Source organism: Microtus pennsylvanicus, chromosome 2 (assembly GCF_037038515.1).
Source record: "Microtus pennsylvanicus isolate mMicPen1 chromosome 2, mMicPen1.hap1, whole genome shotgun sequence".
Lineage (NCBI taxonomy): Eukaryota > Metazoa > Chordata > Mammalia > Rodentia > Cricetidae > Microtus > Microtus pennsylvanicus.
The window spans coordinates 132,400,012-132,419,519 of record NC_134580.1 but is presented as its reverse complement, the minus strand read 5'-3'; the positions used below and the strand labels follow the sequence as shown (position 1 = coordinate 132,419,519).

Here is a 19,508-nt window from a genome sequence, read left to right as displayed (position 1 = left end):
TGATATTTTTGGCAATCATCTAATTCAACAAAAAGCCCTAGTAGCTTTCAGCCATAGAATAACTTTTATTTATTAGTTTTTATTTTGATTTATTTATTTATTTTTGAGGGAGTGTCTCACTATGTATCCCTGGCTGTCCTCAAACTTGCTATGTAGCCCAGGCTGACCTCAAACTCAGAGATCCACCTGCCTCTGCCTCTAAGTGTTGGGATTAAAGACACGCATCACCATATCCAGCAAGCTTTTTGTTTTAGTTTTTATTTAATTAATTTATTTTTATGTGTATGAGTGCTTTGCCTGCATGTATATGTGTTTGCCACTTTTCTTACATGATGCCCATGGAGGCCAGAGGAGGGCATTGGATCCCGGGAACTGGAGTTACAGATGGCTGTGGGCTGCCGTGTGTGCAGGTGCTGGGATTTCTTTCTTTGTTTTGACCCTCTGGGCAGATTGTACTGTTTCTCCCAGAGTACAGAAACAGTTCCTGACTGATTTCTTATCCACTCTGCCTGGCATATACAATAACTGAACAGTTAATGGGATTGTATTATCTTGTGGGCTAGTAACAGACCAGGATATCATACAGCCACTACAAGTCATAAGCAGATCATGTGACTCTGTGAGGAATCATTTATATCATGTAATAATAGTAAGAATAAAAATGACCACTGGTGGTGGTGGCACACAGCTTTAGTCCTCGCACTTGGGAGGCAGAGGCAGGTGGATCTCTGAGTCTGAGGACAGCCTGGTCCACAGAGCAAGTTCTAGTACAGCCAAGGCTACACAGAGAAACACTGTCTATGTATGTATGTATGTATGTATGTATGTTCTCACTTGTTTGTGATGGTTAGGTTGACCTTGTGTTAGGAGGAATGCTTGTTTATGATTAGGTATTTAGAGATCACTGAACTTGGTCTTATGCAGTAAGGATGCCCAGAGGATTTAATTTTCATATTCTCAGTTCCTTCTCTTCCTGAGGACTTTAATATCATTCCCTGAGTGTTATTAGAGGTGATAACCTTGATATAGTTTATGATAATCATCAAGTGACTTTGTAGAGCAGGGTGGAAAACTTTAATATTCTCCAAATACACATGGTACAGAGACAGGTAAATGCTCATTAAAAAATAGAATGTCAAATTTTTAAAATTTTAGCTGTTGGTTAATGAAGTTGAATTATTAAAATGATTATTATCTAAAATATAAAAGGTTCACTGTTCATTTGTTATGACAAGGAAACTATTATGATATTAACTGTTAAAAGCAGTTTTTAAAATTGTATTTATTGTTTCTGTGTATGTGTGATGGGGGACATGTGTGTGCCAGTACAGACATATGGAGGTCAAAGGACAACTTTTTAAACATCATTTTCCAGGTATTTAATGATCCTATTCATGGCCATATTGAGTTCCACCCTCTCCTTATCCGAATCATCGACACACCTCAGTTTCAGCGGCTTCGCTACATTAAACAGCTGGGAGGCGGCTACTATGTTTTCCCAGGAGCTTCACACAATCGCTTTGAACACAGTCTCGGGTAAGAAGGGAAAGGCGTGGGGACCATGCAGTTTTTACTGCTTCTCTCTCATGGAGTAGTCTCATTTAATCTCTTAGAGGGTGCTTTCTCAAATGGTCATTGTAACATCTTTATTTCATTGATGAGAAAACTGAGACTTTGGCGTCCTCTTATCGTATTTTATGTGTTTCTGAAACTGCATCATATCCTCCTGAAACCTAGTGTCTGCTGACAGGTCAATTGGATTAGAAACTTGTCTGTAAATGCTTACATTGACTGGGGTTGGCTGCTGGCATAACTAACTGTTAATTTGATTAGTTTTCCTTTTGTCCCTAGTTAGTCTTTTCATCTCTTTCCTTCTGGGACAGAGGCTCCTGGGAGAGCTCAGGCTGACCTCAGACTCAGTGTCCCCCACCTCATCTCCAGAGAGTGGGGATTTTGGGCACACTCCACCATGCCTGGCTCCTGTTTAGTTTTATTATAGATTGACCCTTTTAAACAAAGTAACTGTGTCAGGAATATATGAGTTAGAGAAATGCTTATAAGCTCTGGGAGGGTTGTCTCTGGTTTATACTTTTCCATTCTGTGTGTAGAGCTGGGAGAAGTGGGCAGAGTTCAATTGGGAATTAAGTATTTGCTTTTTTATTTGCTTTGTGGATTTTCATTTATGCAAGCTTTTTTCTTTCTCACTTGCTTCCTTTTGTCATAGACGTACTGCGTGCTAACCAATTGCACCCCTGCAGCTCCTCTTGCTTCCTTTTGTTTCCTTCAGGGTTTCATTTTACAGCCTAGGCTGGCCTCAAACTCCTAATCCTCAGCCTCCCAAATACCAGAGTTCCAGGTGTGTGTCACTGTGTTCAAGTCCAGTAGTCAAGATAAAATGTACGTATGCTCAGATTATAAACACTGTTTATTGAACCCTCGTTAGAACTTTCCAAGCCACAAACAGGTTGTCTACCTTCCTAGAGCTGAGTTCAGGGGAGAAGTGCTGAAAGTACATTTAATGCTTGTTATTAGGCCATTTATTTATCTTATTTTTGTTTGCCTTGCTGGGGATTAGACCCAGGGTCTTGTACATGCTAGTCAAGTGTTCTACAAAACCACATCCTCGGCCCTGCTAAGCACTTATCTTCAGTCTTTGTTGGAACATCAGAGAGCCAACTCTCAGAACTCAAAGTTTCAAGTTCTAAAGGTTCATCTTTTAAACCAAAGTGGGACTTTTGATCTTTTTCTCTGCAGGGTTGGGTACCTAGCAGGCTACGTCGTTCGAGCACTGGCTGAAAAACAGCCGGAGTTGCAGATCAGTGAGCGAGATATGCTTTGTGTTCAGATTGCTGGGCTCTGCCACGACCTCGGTAAGCTCACAGAAGCCCTCACTTCGTGTAAGATCCTACTGTCTCACCTCTGCTTCACATTCAGAACTCCGTCTAACCAAAGGAGATGTACAAGTATTTTAATTTTTCGCTAATCACAGCATTCTGTGGTTCCTAATATTATTGATAAGGACGAAACATTGTTATTACTTGTGAATTTTCCATGTTAAGCCTCTTTGCTATGTCACATGAAAGGTATTATTTATTTATTATTAATTTATTTATGTATTCATGAGACAGGGTTCTTGCTCTGTAACCCAAACTGTCCTAGAACTCACTATATTTAGCCTGGGCTAGCCTCAAACTCATGGCAATACTCCTGCTTCCGCCCAAGTGCTGAGATTACAAGCATGAGCCTCTGCACTGGCTGAAGGGGCTTTCCGACAGTGAGTTTTCTTGCTCTGTCTTTAGGATAATAGGAACCTGAATTTTCTCTCATTCTCATTGACTAAAATTGCTTTTTCCTTTAGTCATTATAAATCCATCCCTTCTCACAACTAGAACAGCTTTAAGAAATACTTTTTCTTCCCTTACTCACAGGAGGTCTTAGGCCATTTAAATCCAGGTAGAAGAGTATCATCCTTTTCATTAAAAAAAAAAAGTGGCTGCTCTGACCTCTTTAGTTACAGAAGGGAGTGTGTACTTGTGTCTCCATGGACAGACACTGAGGGAGCAGAGTCCTACCTTTCAGTGGGCTCAGAGATCCTTCCTAGAGGGTAGTTGGTTCTTGTATGCTTTTTGAGTGGATGCAAACCTAGGAGCTGTGCATGCTAGGCCCTGGCTCTCCCAACAGAGCTGCAATCCAAGTCCTAAATCAATAAACCTTGTTTCTTTATTTTTGGGGTTTTTTTTTGTTTGTTTGTTTGTTTGTTTTTTGCTTTTTGTTTTTTTACAAAAACTCCTAGCATTCCTGGTAGCAAATACAAAACTGGAGACTGACCTAAAGAGGGTTGGCTTTCCAATATGGTTTTGCATCTTATTCTGTTGTTTTGGAAAATTGGAAAGGCAGATTTGTTCTTTTTTTCTTATTATTAATTTATAGATTAACAGTGTCTGTATTTGAAGTAAACTAAAAAATTTTTTTTAAGAATTCAGTTTTTACCAATTTACAAATAATTTTCTTATTTGAAGTCTGCTTTTGTTTTTAGGTCATGGGCCATTTTCTCATATGTTTGATGGAAGATTTATGCCAGTTGCTCGCCCAGATAGAAATTGGAAGGTATGTATTCGTCTGTTCCATAGTCAATAGAAATAGAATTTATCTGGTTGTCCACTTGCATTGCCTGTCTTTCCTCTCTGGGTTCTAGCATCCTTCCCTGGAGCAGTGTGCAAGGTTCCTCTCTGGGTTCTAGCATCCTTCCCTGGAGCAGTGTGCAGGTGCTTCCATTCACATTTGTCTGCTTCGTTTGCAGTAGTCTGCGGAGAAAGGGGCTTGAAACCCACCCTAGAGACCGCTTCCTCAGCTGTCAGGGCAATGTTCTTTTCTATTCTGTTGCATTGCTGCACAGATTGTTTTTAAAGTCCAACTTCAGCTTTTATTTTGGTATAGCCATGAAGTTAAGTATCATTATTTTTGGTAAACGAACCTGTATTTTTAATACAGAGTTTTCCTAGGTAGATGAGAATGACTTTGAACGCTGTCCTGCCTCACTCTCCCAAAAGCTGAGAGCATGCTACACCCTCATTTCTAGCTTTAAATGACCCCCGCCCCCGTTTGCAGGTGATGAAACTGTGCATTTTGGATCAGTTTTTGAGAAATGAGTTGACCTCTCGGTTTCTACCACACCGTATTTCTAACAGCTGGAGGAGAAAAGCACATTAACTTAAGCCGAAAGCTCCTTATATGTCAAACCATTTTTTTCTCTCCCTTTCCTTTTTTTAATATATTTTTTACATCATTGTTACTGATTTTGTTTTTGTTTTGAGACAGGGTCTTGAAACTGAGATTGCCTGCTTCTGTTTCCCTAGAGCTGGGATTAAAGGCGTGTGCTGTCTCTCCTGGCTTTAATTGTACGAGGCCGGCAGGAGTCTGACAAATGAACACATGCAGTCAGACTGTCGAACGTTTTCATCATTTGGGGAGTTCCCTGTGCCTTGCCTTTTTTTCTGTAGTGCTGAGGCTCAAACCCACAGCCCTGCACACACTAAGTCTGTGCCATTGCCACAGCCCAGCCCTTCCTCCATGTTCTTTTAAAATCAGTCCTCCATCACTTCTGATTTTCTTGAACATAGATTAGTCTGTCTTTTCTTAGACTTGGTATCTCAGTTTCACTTGTATTCTCTAATCTGTTGCAAGTGTGATTTCCTGTTGTTGGCACCACATGGTTTTATACATTCTGTGTGTGTGTGTGTGTGTGTGTGTGTACCTAGTGGGCTAGGAGGCTGCTTCCTGGGAGATCACATGCCAAGCGGCTGAGTTTAGGCCTGATCCCAACACTGCAGTAAGGTGAGGTGGGGCAGATTTTGATCCTGGGAGATAGCTCAGTGTGTATGGTGCTGAACACCTGAGTTTGGTCCCCAGAGCCGACAAGTGTGGAGTGTGTGTGTGTGTCTGTGGTCTTGGTGGTAGGGAGGCACTGTCAGGTTCCTGGGGTTTACTGCCCAGCCAGCCTGGCCTACTTGGAGAGTTCGAGGCCAACAGGGACAACTCCTGAGAAATGATAGCTGAGGTTATCATCTCGTCTCCATAGGCACACACGTGCAAGAGTTTTATTGTTTGCCCACTTAGTATTGATTTATAAGAATTTATGTATGCGTGTATTGTTTTATATGTTTTAGAAATATTTTCTCTTAGTGTTTGACTTGCCACCTCCCCCCACCCCCAGACAGGGTTTCTCTGTGTAACAGCTTTGGCTGTCCTTCCTGGAACTTGCTTAGACTAGGCTGGCCTTGAACTCACAGAGATCCACCTGCCACTTATTTTTTTAACAGTGCCTTTTGAGAAAGACGTTTTCTAGTCTCCTTTAAATCAGTAAATTGCATAGTTTCCCATCAGTTTTAGTGCTGTGTGGCCTGCTCCCCGGATGAAGACCATAAAATTGGAAGCTAGATCTTTGCCCTCTCATCCTGCTGTTGACTTTCGTTTAACATCTGCTTGCTTTTGGCCATTGGCCAATACGGTCATGAAGTTAGTTGTCCAGAGTATAATTTTTTTTTGTTTCCAGCAGGATTGATCTAATAGGATCTAGGAGCTACTCAACCATTACTCTGTGTGTGTGTGTGTGTGTGTGTGTGTGTGTGTGTGTGTGTGTGTGTGTGCGTGCTATGTATGTGCTGTGTTTGCGTATGCTGTGTGTGAATCTGTGTGTGTGTGTGCTGTTTGTGTGCTATGTGCATGTGGTATGTATGTATGTGTGCTGTGTGTGAGTCTCTGTGTTATATGTGTGTGGTATGTATGTGTTGTGTGGGTGTGCTATTTGTGTGTATGCTGTGTGTGTCTCTTTGTATATGTGCTATGTATGTGTGCACTCTGCATGTGTATGGTGCTCTGTGTTTGTGTGTGTGTGCGCACACATGCTTATACATGCTAGGTAAGTGCTATACCACTAAGCCTTTAAAAATATTTTTGCCTTTTTCATTTAATACTTTAGCTCAGGGGCTGGAGAGATGGCTCAGAGGTTAAGAGCATTGCCTGCTCTTCCAAAGGTTGTGAGTTCAATTCCCAGCAACCACATGGTGGCTCACAACCATCTGTAATGGGGTCTGGTGCCCTCTTCTGGCCTGCAGGCATACACACAGACAGTATACATAATAAATAAATATTTTAAAAATATTTTAGCTCATATGGAATTAATTCTTTTTTTTTTAAATATTTATTTATTTATTATGTATACAATATTATATGTGTATGCCTGAAGGCCAGAAGAGGGCGCCAGACCTCTTTACAGATGGTTGTGAGCCACCATGTGGTTGCTGGGAATTGAACTCAGGACCTTTGGAAGAGCAGGCAATGCTCTTAACCACTTGAGCCATCTCTCCAGCCCCCTGGAATTAATTCTTATATACAAATATAATATCCTTCCTTTATTTGTAGAGATACTTGTTTTGTTTTACTTTTCTGCAGTTTGGGGAGTTGTACTAAGGTTGTCAAGCATACTAAGCAAGTACTCTACCACTAAGTGATAGCCCCAGCCTAATGGATAGCGGTTTATTGATTAATAGTTAATCCTTTTTTTACAGATCTAAGATGTCGACATTTAAAAATTTCCCATATATGATCAATCTTCCTAGATTCTATTTCACAGTTTTCTTTTTTTAATTATTATTATTTTACATGTGATCATTGCCTGTGTGTATGTGTGTGTGCGCGCGTGTATGCGCATCACATACATGCCTAGTACCCGAGGTGAGAGGGGACATTGGATCCCTTTGAACCGCAGTTTGGGATGGTTGTGAGCCACTGTGCTGGTGTTGAGAAGCAAACCCAGTCCTCTTCTTGGACAGCATGTTTTCCTAACCTCTGAGCCCCATGTTTCATTTAGTTATTATTATTGTATAATAGGGTTTTGTACTTAGAACAATGATTGTTTATGTGGATTTATGAGTGTTAGCCAGCATTCTACTATAATTATTCCTGAGGCCCCGAGGAGACAAGCGCAAATTCCAGGCCAGTCCAGGCTATTTAGTGAGTTCAGGTCAGTGTAGGTGATATAAGGAGACCTTACTCAAAACAGACAACACATAATCAAGGTAACAAAGTTATTATTTATGTGTTTGTAATTAATATATCTTGAGTCAATTCATAATAGTTATAGGATCATTCCAGGTTCATTTTCATTTTTAATCAGTTTTGATAAGACATATGATAGGACTGGTATCTCCAGGGGTCAGTTGCTCTTTATAGTGACTGTGAATGGATGAACAGAGACATGAGCAACCAGGTGACTGATTTGAGAATTTAAGTCAGATCTTGACACCAGAACTGGGAGACACATAATTTTACTGGCAATGTTGTGGAAATATCAATCAACAGCTCTTAACTTCAAATGTTCTTCTGTGTTTGAAAAAAAAAAAAACCCTAAATTTTAAAGTGATTTTCATTCTGCCTATATCATCTGGTAATATCCTTCTTGGTAATAGTTATATTTCATAAAATATTTTTGTTGTATTTATTTATGAAATAAGAAACATGGCTTTGGGGAAGAGGCTCAATAAGATAAAGTATCTGTGAAGATGCCTCAGTGAAGCCCATCCCTTTGTGTGCCCATTTCAGAAGCTGATAAAAGTTGCTTTGTGACTGGGCATGGTGGGGCACGACTTTAATCCAAGGACCCAGGGAGCAGAGCAGAGACAGGCCAACCTGGTCTACATAGCAAGTTCCTGGCCATCAGAACTATATAGTGAGACCATCTCAAAAAAAAAAAAAAATCCACCAACTGAAAATGTTTTCTAGACAAATAAATATTGACAAAAATCTACTAACTTAAAAGTTGTAACAATGTAGTTGCAAACTCAGTAATCGACACTTGGCGAGACTTCATCTGAGGTTACCTAGAATCCAGAATAATCTGTTTAATTAGAGCATCTGTAACAGGCTGTGTTGTATTCACTTTCACAGCATGAACAAGGCTCAGTTGACATGTTTGATCATCTGGTTACTTCTAATAACCTCGAACCTATCATGAGAAACTATGGTCTCATCCCTGAAGAAGATATTCCCTTTATCAAGGAACAAATTTGTGGACCAGATCAAAGGACACCAATCAAAGACTCTTTGGTGAGTGTTTATTCTTGTTAATCAGAGCCAATGGTCACTTTCCATTTAGTCTGTCCTTGATTCTGTCAGAGCTACACATTTGGCTATTGGAGGGGTGCTAAATATCAGAATGTAAGTTATATACATCTGCCTTCTAATGCAAAAACAAAAGCAAAAATGTATTTTCCCCCTCATCTTGAGTTCTTTAGACATTATTTCCCCCAAATGATAGTTTATGTCTGCAACGTCAGTACTTGGGATGCAGAAGCAGGAGGATCAAAATGTAAAAGTCTGTGCCTGGGCTGGAGAGATGACGCAGCAGGGAAGAGTACTCGCTATGCGAGGATGAGTGCCTGAGTTCAGATACCAGAGCCCACATAAAAAGGCAAGCTGAGTAGTGCACACCTTTAATTCCAGCACTCCGGGGGGACAGAGGCAACCTGGTCTACATAGAGAATTCCAGGCCAGCCAGCTTTCTATAGGAGGACTCTATCTCAAGCAAAACAGCACAGCTGTAGGCGGACTTTTCTTTCCAACCAGCCAGTTCCCAAGTCACGTTACTATTAGTTGTTATAATGCTCGGTCGATAGCTTATGATGGTTACTAACTAGCTCCTACAACTTAAATTAACCCATATTGCTTATCTACCCTCTGCCCTGTGGTGATACCTTCTTTCACCACAGTCTGTTCATCTCCTGCTTCTCTGCCCTTCTTCCCAGCATCCTTCTAGTCTGGCTATTCCAGACTAGGATATCCCTCTCTTCTTGCCCAGCTATCGGCCAGTCAGCTCTTTATTCACCAATGAGAGTAATACATATTTACAGTGCACAAAGAGTGTTCCACAGCACACGACAACAATTGAAAAAAAAAGCTCCTGGCAGTGGTGGCACAAGCCTTTAATCCCAGCACTTGGGAGGCAGAGGCAAGCACATCTCGGTGAGTTTGAGGCCAGCCTGGTCTACAAAGTAACTTCCAGGACAGCCAGGACTATTACACAGAGAAACCCTGTCTCAACAGAACAGACAAACAAAAAGCGTGACTGGGCACAGGCTTGTAACCTCATCACTGAGAGGCAGAAGAAGACATTCAAAATTGACCTCTGGTCTCTCTGTATATGTACACACACAAGCACATACATAGGCTCGCGTGTGCACACATACAGCTGCCTGTGGACCACAGTGTACATGTGGAAGTCACAGGACAATCTGCGGGAGTCATTTCTCTCTTTTCACCTTGTAGGTCCTAGGGACAGAACTCAGGTTGGCAGCAAAAGCCTTTACTTGCTAAGCCATCCCACCAGCTATTTATAGACTTTTATTTATTCATTTATTTTTGTGGTGCCGGCAGTCAAGCCCAGGTGGTCACACATGCATGCACTGTACCACAGAGCAACATCCCCAGATGGAAGACTTTGTATTAATAGGATAACATATACTTACTTCAGCATTTCTTTTCCCTTCCTACTTCAGCAGACTTGCGGAGGAGAAAGAAAGGTTAGCCTTCTGACTTCACTGTCTTGTTTGTAATTTGCATGTCGATAGGGTTGCCTTGCTTATAAATAGGTCTGCGTCTACCTAAAACCTCCATGAGACTCTCTTGTTTTCCAGTGGCCCTATAAAGGACGTCCTGTCAAGAAGAGCTTCCTCTATGAGATAGTGGCTAACAAAAGGAATGGCATCGATGTGGACAAATGGGATTATTTCGCCAGGTATGCACTGGACATTTTCCACGTTGCTGAAATCTTTGTACAGATGTAGCGTAAGGGCCTACCCAGCTAATCAGAAGTTGGGCACCACAGTCCTAGCATGGCTGTATCATTAGTTTCGTGGCCGCTGCGGCAGAAGCGAAACAGCCTTCCCTCGTTCTGAATGTTCTGGGTTCCTTCCTGCCTCGTCTTGCATCACCATCGCTTACTCTTCTAGGTCCTGTTGGGCTCTGGTTAGCTGGGTCGAGGTAGAAGACAGTCTCATTTTGAAGTGGGGAAAATTCCCTTTTTCTCTCTGTTTACTTCTTCACAATCAAGGCTTTTTTTTTTTTTAAATGGAACACATCCATCTGCCAGATTTAGATTTCATTTCTTTTCTTTTTTTTTTTTTTTTTTTTTTTTTTTTTTTTTGGTTTTTCGAGACAGGGTTTCTCTGTGGTTTTGGAGCCTGTCCTGGAACTAGCTCTTGTAGACCAGGCTGGTCTCGAACTCACAGAGATCCACCTGCCTCTGCCTCCCGAGTGCTGGGATTAAAGGCGTGCGCCACCACCGCCCGGCTTTCATTTCTTTTCTTATTTATTTATTTATTATGTATACAATATTCTGTCTGTGTGTATGCCTGCAGGCCAGAAGAGGGCACCAGACCTCATTACAGATGGTTGTGAGCCACCATGTGGTTGCTGGGAATTGAACTCAGGACCTTTGGAAGACGAGGCAATGCTCTTAACCACTGAGCCATCTCTCCAGCCCCCTTTGTTCTTAAACGTAATGAAGGATTTTAGTCATAAGTGAGAACAGCATAAGGACCTTCCAGGTGCTCATACCTCAAGTTGCTGTGTGTTAAGTATTTTTCTTTGAATGGCCAACCTCTCCACCGACACAATAATTCCAATCAAACCAAATTAGAACATGTCCAGGTTTAATCTGCCTGCCTCTGCCTTCCATGTGCTGGGATTAAAGGCGTGCACCATCACACTCTGCCTCCCATGACTAATCTTATTTTGATCATTCTACCCTCCAAATTATTTTAATGCTAGTTTGAGACAGTGTCTCACTGTGTAGACCAATCTGACATCAAGCTCATGGAGATTGCCTGCTTCTGTCTCCTGGGTGATTTCACATTATTTTAAAGCAAATCTCAGGCAACATAGGATCTCATCATGAAATATTTCTATGTGGCTCTGTAAATAAAGTGTCTCTGTTAAAACTAAAAACATTCAGAGATCCTCCTGCCTCAGCCTCCTGAGTGCTGGGATTAAAGATGTGTGCCGTTACTCCTGGCTAAGGTATTACTTAATATATGGTCAGAATTCAAAATTCCCTAGCTGCTTCTTCACTGCCTTGTTACTGTTATCTTGTACAATTCATAATCCAGTGTCTACACAGTGCACCTGGTGCTAGCTCTCCAGGTTTCCATTCGATAGTCACGTTCTTCCAGGGAATCTCTCGCTGACTCTGCCAGCCAGTCACACCTCTCTGTGTCCTTCGGTGTATTCTTGAGTCCCCAACCAGCCTTCTGCAAGCTGGTAGATCCAAAGCCTGGCTCAGAATTGAAAAGAAAGAAAAGAAGTGTACTGTTTGTATTTAAGGCACAGTTTCCCTGTTGAAATGTTTTGTATCTCTGCTTTGGAACTTTCTAGGGACTGTCACCATCTTGGAATCAAAAATAATTTTGATTACAAGCGCTATGTTATGTTTTCCCGTGTCTGTGAAGTGGAAGACAATCAAGGTGGCTATAAGATGAAGCACATCTGTACTAGGGAAAAGGTAAGTCCCATCCTCAGAAAATAAGGATGCAGCTTTCCAGATTATTATCTGGAAATAATCACTTAGCAATTTGAAAAGATCCAGAAGCCATCTTTCTTTTCTTTCATTTCCTCCTTCCTTCCTTCTCTCTCTTTTGATTTTTTTTTTTAGATTGTGTATGTACATGTACATATTTGGATTATGTGTGTGCTTGCTGTGCATGCCTATGTGAACGCATGCAGAGGCTGCCCTCCATCACTGTCTGCCTTATCCTTTTATGTCAAGGTTCCCTACACTTTGTACTCATGTTTTTTATTAGTCATCCTCCTATTCCTGTCTCACCCAGCACTGGGGTTGCAGGTGCACAGGAGACCACACCCAGCTTATTACATAGATGCTGGGATTGGGATTCGAACCCAGGTCCTCATGGTTGTGCAACAAACATTCTTTTAACTGGTGATGTCTCTGTAGCTCCACAAACTCATCCTTAAAAAAAAATTATTAATTTTAATCATGCACATGTGTCTGTGTGTGGGTACAGGCACATAAGATAGCTTCCCCCAGAGGCCAGAAGAAGGCATCACATCCTCTGGTGCTGGAGTTACAGGTACTTGATATGTCCAACATGGATGCTAGGAGCCAGACTCAGGTCCTCTGTAAGAGTAGCAGACTCTTAACTGCTAAGCCATCTCTCTAGCCCTTCAAACCCTTCTCTTTTTTGATTTTTTGAGACAGGGTTTCTGTGTAGCTTTGGAGGCTGTCCTGGAACTCGCTCTGTAGGCCAGTCTAGCCTCGAACTCACAGAGATCCGCCTGCCTTTGCCTCCTGATTACTGGGATTAAAGGCATGCACCACAACTGCCTAGCTCCTTCAAACCCTTCCTAATGCTTGGAATTTGTTAAGTGTTCTAAGGGTTTTTTCCACTCTATTGGCTGTGCCAGACTGACTTTATAACAGCCTGTTCCCACAAACTGACCTAGTCATCTCTTGAGATCGGAGTCCTGATAACTTCTTAAAGGTCCTGCCTCTCTCACCACCATTGCTTTAGGGACTGAACGTTGATGTGAGTTTTGGTGGGACAAGCCATACTTTGCTATTCAACAAGTGAGCAAAGTGAGGCACATTAAAGAGATGGGCTAAATAAGTAAGAAAATTGGAAATTAGGTCCTTACTAGATGATGTCTTAGTTAGGGTTTTTATTGCTATGAAGAGGCACCATGACCGTGGCAACTCTTATCAAGGAAAACCTTTACTTATGGTGGCTCACTTACAGATTCAGAGGTTCAGTCCATTATCATCGTGGTGGGACATGGTGGCTTGCAGGCAGGCATAGTACTGGAGAGGTAGCTGAGAGTCCTACATCTTGTAGGCATCAAGAAACCAAGTGTGACACTGGGCATGGCTTGAGACCTCAAAGCCCACCCACACAGTGATACACTTCCTCCAACAAGACCACACTTTCTCCAGGAAAGCCACGCCTCCTAAAGTACCGCTCCCTTTGGGGGGGGGGGCATTTTCTTTCAAATTACCACAATGATACTCATACAACTTAAAAAGTAGTATAGAATTATGCTATAGGAGAGTCTTTATGTATGCTGGCCCTTTAGTCCCAGCATTCAGGAGGCAGAGGCAGGTGGATGTCTGAGTTCAAGGCCAGCCTGATCTACAGAATGAGTTCTAGGGTACCCAAGGCTACATAGTGAGAGCCTGTCTCCAACAGAGAACACAATCTGATCCTGCATTACCATTCTGTTCCCTTGCAGGAGGTTGGAAATCTGTATGACATGTTCTACACACGCAACAGCTTACATCGCAGAGCTTATCAACATAAAATCAGCAACCTCATCGATATAATGTAAGAATGTCAGTGTTACCGCATTATAGAAGTTTACATCATACTTCGCCATGTTAGCATTCCCAGATCAATCTGTGCAATCTAAAACGGCTTCCTTAAAAGAAGACTGGCATACAGTAAATGTAGGAGGAGGAAAATGGATGTGATGATGGGGTAGATGGAGAAAGAGGAGCTGGCCTAGGCTAGGCATGAAGATGCTGCCAGAATGGCTCAGAGTCCCCGTGCAGAAAGTTACATACAGTTATTATTCATAGAGGTAGTGAGTCATGAATAGCTGACGACATTCTAAGTTAACAACAAAATTAATATTTATTCTAATTTCTGCCTTTATCCTGCCAAATGTTTTTCAAAGTGAGTAGCAAATAAGAATTTTATCTTTTTCCCTGTTTTAGTCAGAACTATAGCCAAAAAGTGCACAGTCTCTACATGTCTCAGAGACCCCATCAGGAGTTTCCTTTTTTTGTTTTTAAGACAGGATCTCATACTTATATCCCTGGCAGGTCTGGAATTTACTATATAGCCCTCTTTGGCCTCAAATTCATGATTCTCTGGCTTCAGCCTCCCAAGTGCTGGGATCACAGGCATGAACCACCACATTTGGTTCCAGTGAGTTACAGGACAGCCAGAGCTGTGTAGAAAACCCATCACAAAGCAAAACAAACAAACAAGGAAGGAGTTGTAAAGCTGAATATGAGAGCACATGTCTGTGAGGCCAGCACTGGGGAGGAGAGGCAGTTCAAAGTCAGCCTTATGTATGTAGCAGCTTTGGAGCTAGCCTGAGCTACATGAGACCTTGTCTCTGAGAGAAGGAAAGAGCTAAAGTAATTTTGTTTCCAGTTTAGAGTCAGAGAGGCTTTGGTTCAAAGCTTGATTGCTTCTTCTGAGCTTGTTTAAAGAAAAGTCATGTTACTTCTGCTTCTATAAATTTGGAGCTGAATATATGTATTATTGGAAGAACTAAATGAGGTCTGTAAAGCTCCGCCGTAGTGCCTGGAGCATAGTAGGCATGCAGCTCACAGGTCATCATGTCATTACAAGGATATCAATAAACAGCTGTCTTTGAGCATTATACCTCAAGATTTTGTTTTCTTAAACTAGAAAGATCTTTTTGAGCAAGGTATAAAGTAAATTTTCAAATGTCATTGTGTGTTACATGATCTTTAGGATCAAAGAGGCCTTCATCAAAGCAGACCCCTACGTGGAGATTATAGGGACTAATAAGGAGAAGCGCCGTATTTCTACAGCCATTGATGACATGGAAGCCTTCACTAAGCTGACAGGTAAGAACTCGGGGACACACATGTCCATGTCAGATGTCAGCTGCCCTTGCGGGGATAGAGAAGACATGAGAAAGGAGTACATGCATGTGTGAAATTAAAAAAAAAATCATTCTTAAAGTAGGTATAGTGTGGAGGTAACACTTAAATGAGGCACAGTACCTCTTGTGTACTCATTGTTACTTAAGACAACTTGATTAATACTTAAAAAAAAAGCCAAACCTTGTCATCACTGAGTACTGAAAACCTTTTTTTTTTTTAAAGTTCTACCAGGGAACTCTTTTTTTTTTTAAATATTTATTTATTATGTATGCAATATTCTGTCTGTGTGTATTGTCTGTAGGCCAGAAGAGGGCACCAGACCTCATTCCAGATGGTTGTGAGCCATCATTTGGTTGCTGGGAATTGAACTCAGGACCTTTGGAAGAGCAGGCAATGCTCTTAACCACTGAGCCATCTCTCCAGCCCCCTCTACATTCTTTTTTCTTCTTCTCCATCTTATTTCTTCTCAAGCTATTTCTTCTACAGTTTGATTTCTTTCTCTATATTCTTAGTCTACTCTTCTGCCATAACCAATTCCCAAGCATGTATATATATCCATTCATTAGCAACTTGCTAGTAATAAAAAAAAACTATCTGGAAAATTCTCAGGGACACAGGCATTCTTTGAAGATATGTAGCAAAATTTAACAGTTAGTTTGTAGCTAACCACAGCTGCAAGGCTGTCTCTTAAAGGGGCTGCCACAGGCTACAAAGGGAGAAAACTAAGCCATTGAGAAATCTAAGGAAAAGGCAAAGAATACATGCATTATTTTAAGTGTGATTCATAATATCTGGACATGGTTAGTCAGCTAGGTGCTATTAGTCTCTTGAAGGACTAAGATAAAACAAGGAGAGACACCTGCAATACCACCCTAATTCATCATAAATCCCCTGAAGGCTTAGGTCATACAAGGCCAGATACCTGCAAGTTCATAAGTAATATCTGTGCTAGTTCCGTCTGTGTTCTGTCCAGAAGGACGCGTGTCTGGCCAGCTTGCTCTGTCAGTAAGGCTAGAGATAGAGAGCAGGCCTCTAAGTTTCTCACCGTAATGTGGAGGACATAGTGTAGAGAGTAGTCATGCTTTTGACCGTCCAAGATGTGTGCCCATAAGATTGAGATGTAATCATGAGATCACATGTACACATTACATGACAATGCATGGTAATGGGGAGACATCATAGCTGTTACTGTACAAGCGAATTATAGATGAAAGCAACACTTGTCAGAGTCAGTGGCCCTGCTGGCTTTGCTGGGCAGGGTTCCTCCATCTGAGGAATTTCTTGGGTGGATTGACATCTGAATTATCAATTGCTATAAGCCGTAATTGCGTCATGGCCCACAAAAGCTCATGAAAAACACTCCTGGCATCTCAGCCTTTTCTGTTTAAAAAGAGAATCAAGTAAGTCAATCTTAGGGCAGCAAGTAAAGTGGATAAATAAAAAGTCTGAAGATGACTGGAAGAATAATAAGTAATGATACTGAAATTAGTAATCAATAATTAATGCCAGTATTTAGTCAACATTTATATTAACAATCTATTTATAATCGACAATAATATTTATAATCAATAATCTATAATTAATAATATATATTGATGGTAAGCTGAGAATTAGTTGAACCATCTTGTAAGTGTAGTTGTATATGATTTTGGAATATCTCTGCTCTATGGTAAAGAAGAGGAATAATATAGGAATCTATAATGGGATGACATGATGTGGTTAGGCATATCTAAATGTTATGATTTTGAGTTATCAAAAAGAAAAGATTGAATTTAGAAAGTTAGTTTGCTCTATTAGCCTTTGATTAAATGTATAATTTGATTAATCTGCATTTTGATGAAGCATTGTTAGATAAAAGGTTTACCTGGATTAGCGGTATGCATCTTTGGTACCAAGGCTGCAGCTAAAGTTGACCTAATAAGTCAAATTTTTTTTTATTTAATTTTTTTAATAAGTCAAATTTGTAATCAAGGCATAACAAGCCATTTTGGCTATGAAAGGGAAGTACCAATTTGTCTCAAAGTATACATGGCAAGATTTTCCCAACAGAACAGTTGTCAGACGTACAATAGGAGATTGTCTGATAGCACATACGTTGCAGGATCATGGGCAGAATTTATACAGCAATAACAGATAGATTTTTTTTTTAATTTATTTATTTATTAAAGATTTCCGTCTCTTCCCCGCCACCGCCTCCCATTTCCCTCCCCCTCCCCCAATTAAGTCTCCCCCCCAGCCCGAAAAGCAATCAGGGTTCCCTGTCCTGTGGGAAGTCCAAGGAACCCCCACCTCCATCCAGGTCTAGTAAGTTGAGCATCCAAACTGCCTAGGCTCCCACAAAGCCAGTGCGTGCAGTAGGATCAGAAACCCATTGCCATTGTTCTTGAGTTCTCAGTAGTCCTCATTGTCCGCTATGTTCAGAGAGTCCGGTTTTATCCCAGGCTTTTCCAGACCCAGGCCAGCTGGCCTTGGTGAGTTCCCAATAGAACATCCCCATTGTCTCAATGTGTGGGTGCACCCCTCGCGGTCCTGAGTTCCATGCTCGTGCTCTCTCTCTTTCTGCTCCTGATTTGGACCTTGAGATTTCAGTGCTGTGCTCCAATTTGGGTCTCTGTCTCTGTCTCCTTTCATCGCTTGCTGAAGGTTAATATTCAGGAGGATGCCTATATGTTTTTCTTTGGGTTCTCCTTATTTAGCTTCTCTAGGATCACTAATTGCCTATATGTTTTTCTTTGGGTTCTCCTTATTTAGCTTCTCTAGGATCACTAATTATAATAACAGATAGATTTTTAAAGGTGGTCCAGCCCCTGGGCTGTAGAGTCCACTAGGAAAAGGGATGAGTGACACAGGACTGTGGAAATCACTCATGGCTGCGGCCTGCTGGCCTGAAGGCGAAGCTGGGGGTCTTGAAGACTGGAACACCCTGAAAACCTGGGCAGAGCAGGCTGTTTCATTTGTTGTCCCTGCAGGCAGCGATTGTATCCGTCTGTGCTGACAGAGAGTCAGGAGAGTGTGGCGGAACCCTCTGGGGAGTGAGCTGGCAGTCAGGACGCAGGGCTGCAGTGAGATGGCCAAGCTATCTGTAATCTTTTAAATAATTATTATTTTGCTGGAACAAATATGTATCAATGGCAGAAAATGAAGTTTAGGAGTTTTAAAGAAGAAACTTTTTCTCTTAGGTGTATATTTGGAATTTTTAAATATACAGTTTTAGCAGATTAGAGAAGGGTATTCCAGGCCGGGGAGAGAGGGAAAGTCCCCCCTACCCAATTTTTTTTTTAGATTTATTTATTTATTTATTAAGTATACAACATTCTGCCTCCATGTATGCCTGCACGCCAGAGGAGGTGCCAGATCTCATTACAGATGGTTGTCAGCCACCATGTGGTTGCTGGGAATCGAACTCAGGACTTCTGGAAGAGCAGCCAGTGCTCTTAACCACTGAGCCATCTCTCCAGCCCCCCCCCCCATTTTTTTTTTTCAAATGGAAAGCTAACTGTTGACAAGTAATACCTATTTGAGTTTATGTTGACCAGGAATGATGTCAGTGGATCCAAGCTGATCTCATGAGGCTTATAAGAACTTTTTCTAAGAGACAAAAATGTCAATCAGCTATGTTATTGTTATTATTATTATTTGTAGTCTGTATTGAAATCCGTGTTGTAGAAGAGGCAAGGAGACTCACTTTCAGAGTCATAATAGAAATAGAAACTTAAAAATAATTTTATTTAAAAGCAATATATTTATTTTTATTTGTTCAGAAGATTGGATGTATATAAGTCAATCAGAAGCATTCCTAGTCTATACTTAAGAAATGACCACCTGGAATATAGATCGTCAAGTCTGGCTGAACAGCAAGCAGTCATTATTTTGTCAGTTTATTAGAATTATATTAATGTTAAACTTTGAACTTTAGGAATCTTGATATAACAATATCATAGAAAGGGAAGAAAGCCTGAAGCATGTTTTATTGTTTTATAATAATTTTTTACATTATTTGCCTTATCATCTTTAGACCTTTGTGGTTTATATTTATATGTCCCAGTAATTTGTATTTACATATCCTAATAATTTGTCCCAAAGCATTTTTTTTATATTTAAGCCTTTATAACTGCGTATCAGTGACTGAAAGATTCTTGGTTAGCATACAGTCTCAAACCCAGTAGGCTGTTAATTTAAGGCCTGATGGTGAAGAGGAGTGGGGGTGAGGCCTGGGTCCAGTCCACAGCACCACACCCCCCAAAAAATTTATAATAGAGAAATCTGAGGATCATTACATCTGATCAGATTGAACAGATGT

The 19,508-nt window shown here is 41.1% G+C and overlaps 1 protein-coding gene across 5 annotated transcripts in view; it reads left to right on the top strand.

The window, feature by feature from the left end:
* Samhd1 (SAM and HD domain containing deoxynucleoside triphosphate triphosphohydrolase 1) overlaps positions 1-19,508 on the top strand; it is a 40,733-nt gene that overhangs the window by 7,584 nt on the left and 13,641 nt on the right. For 4 of the 5 annotated variants that reach the window (XR_012909730.1, XR_012909731.1, XM_075962810.1 and 1 more), the window contains exons 4-11: positions 1,376-1,536; positions 2,755-2,870; positions 4,037-4,107; positions 8,446-8,604; positions 10,191-10,291; positions 11,929-12,055; positions 13,798-13,889; positions 15,054-15,169. Coding sequence is in view for 3 of the 5 variants with exons in the window: in XM_075962810.1 (XP_075818925.1) it covers positions 1,376-1,536; positions 2,755-2,870; positions 4,037-4,107; positions 8,446-8,604; positions 10,191-10,291; positions 11,929-12,055; positions 13,798-13,889; positions 15,054-15,169 (943 nt within the window). In the remaining 2 variants the exon portion in view is untranslated. Of the gene's footprint in view, positions 1-1,375; positions 1,537-2,754; positions 2,871-4,036; positions 4,108-8,421; positions 8,605-10,190; positions 10,292-11,928; positions 12,056-13,797; positions 13,890-15,053; positions 15,170-19,508 lie in introns of all 5 variants that reach the window. The other variant, XM_075962808.1, reaches the window with a different exon arrangement.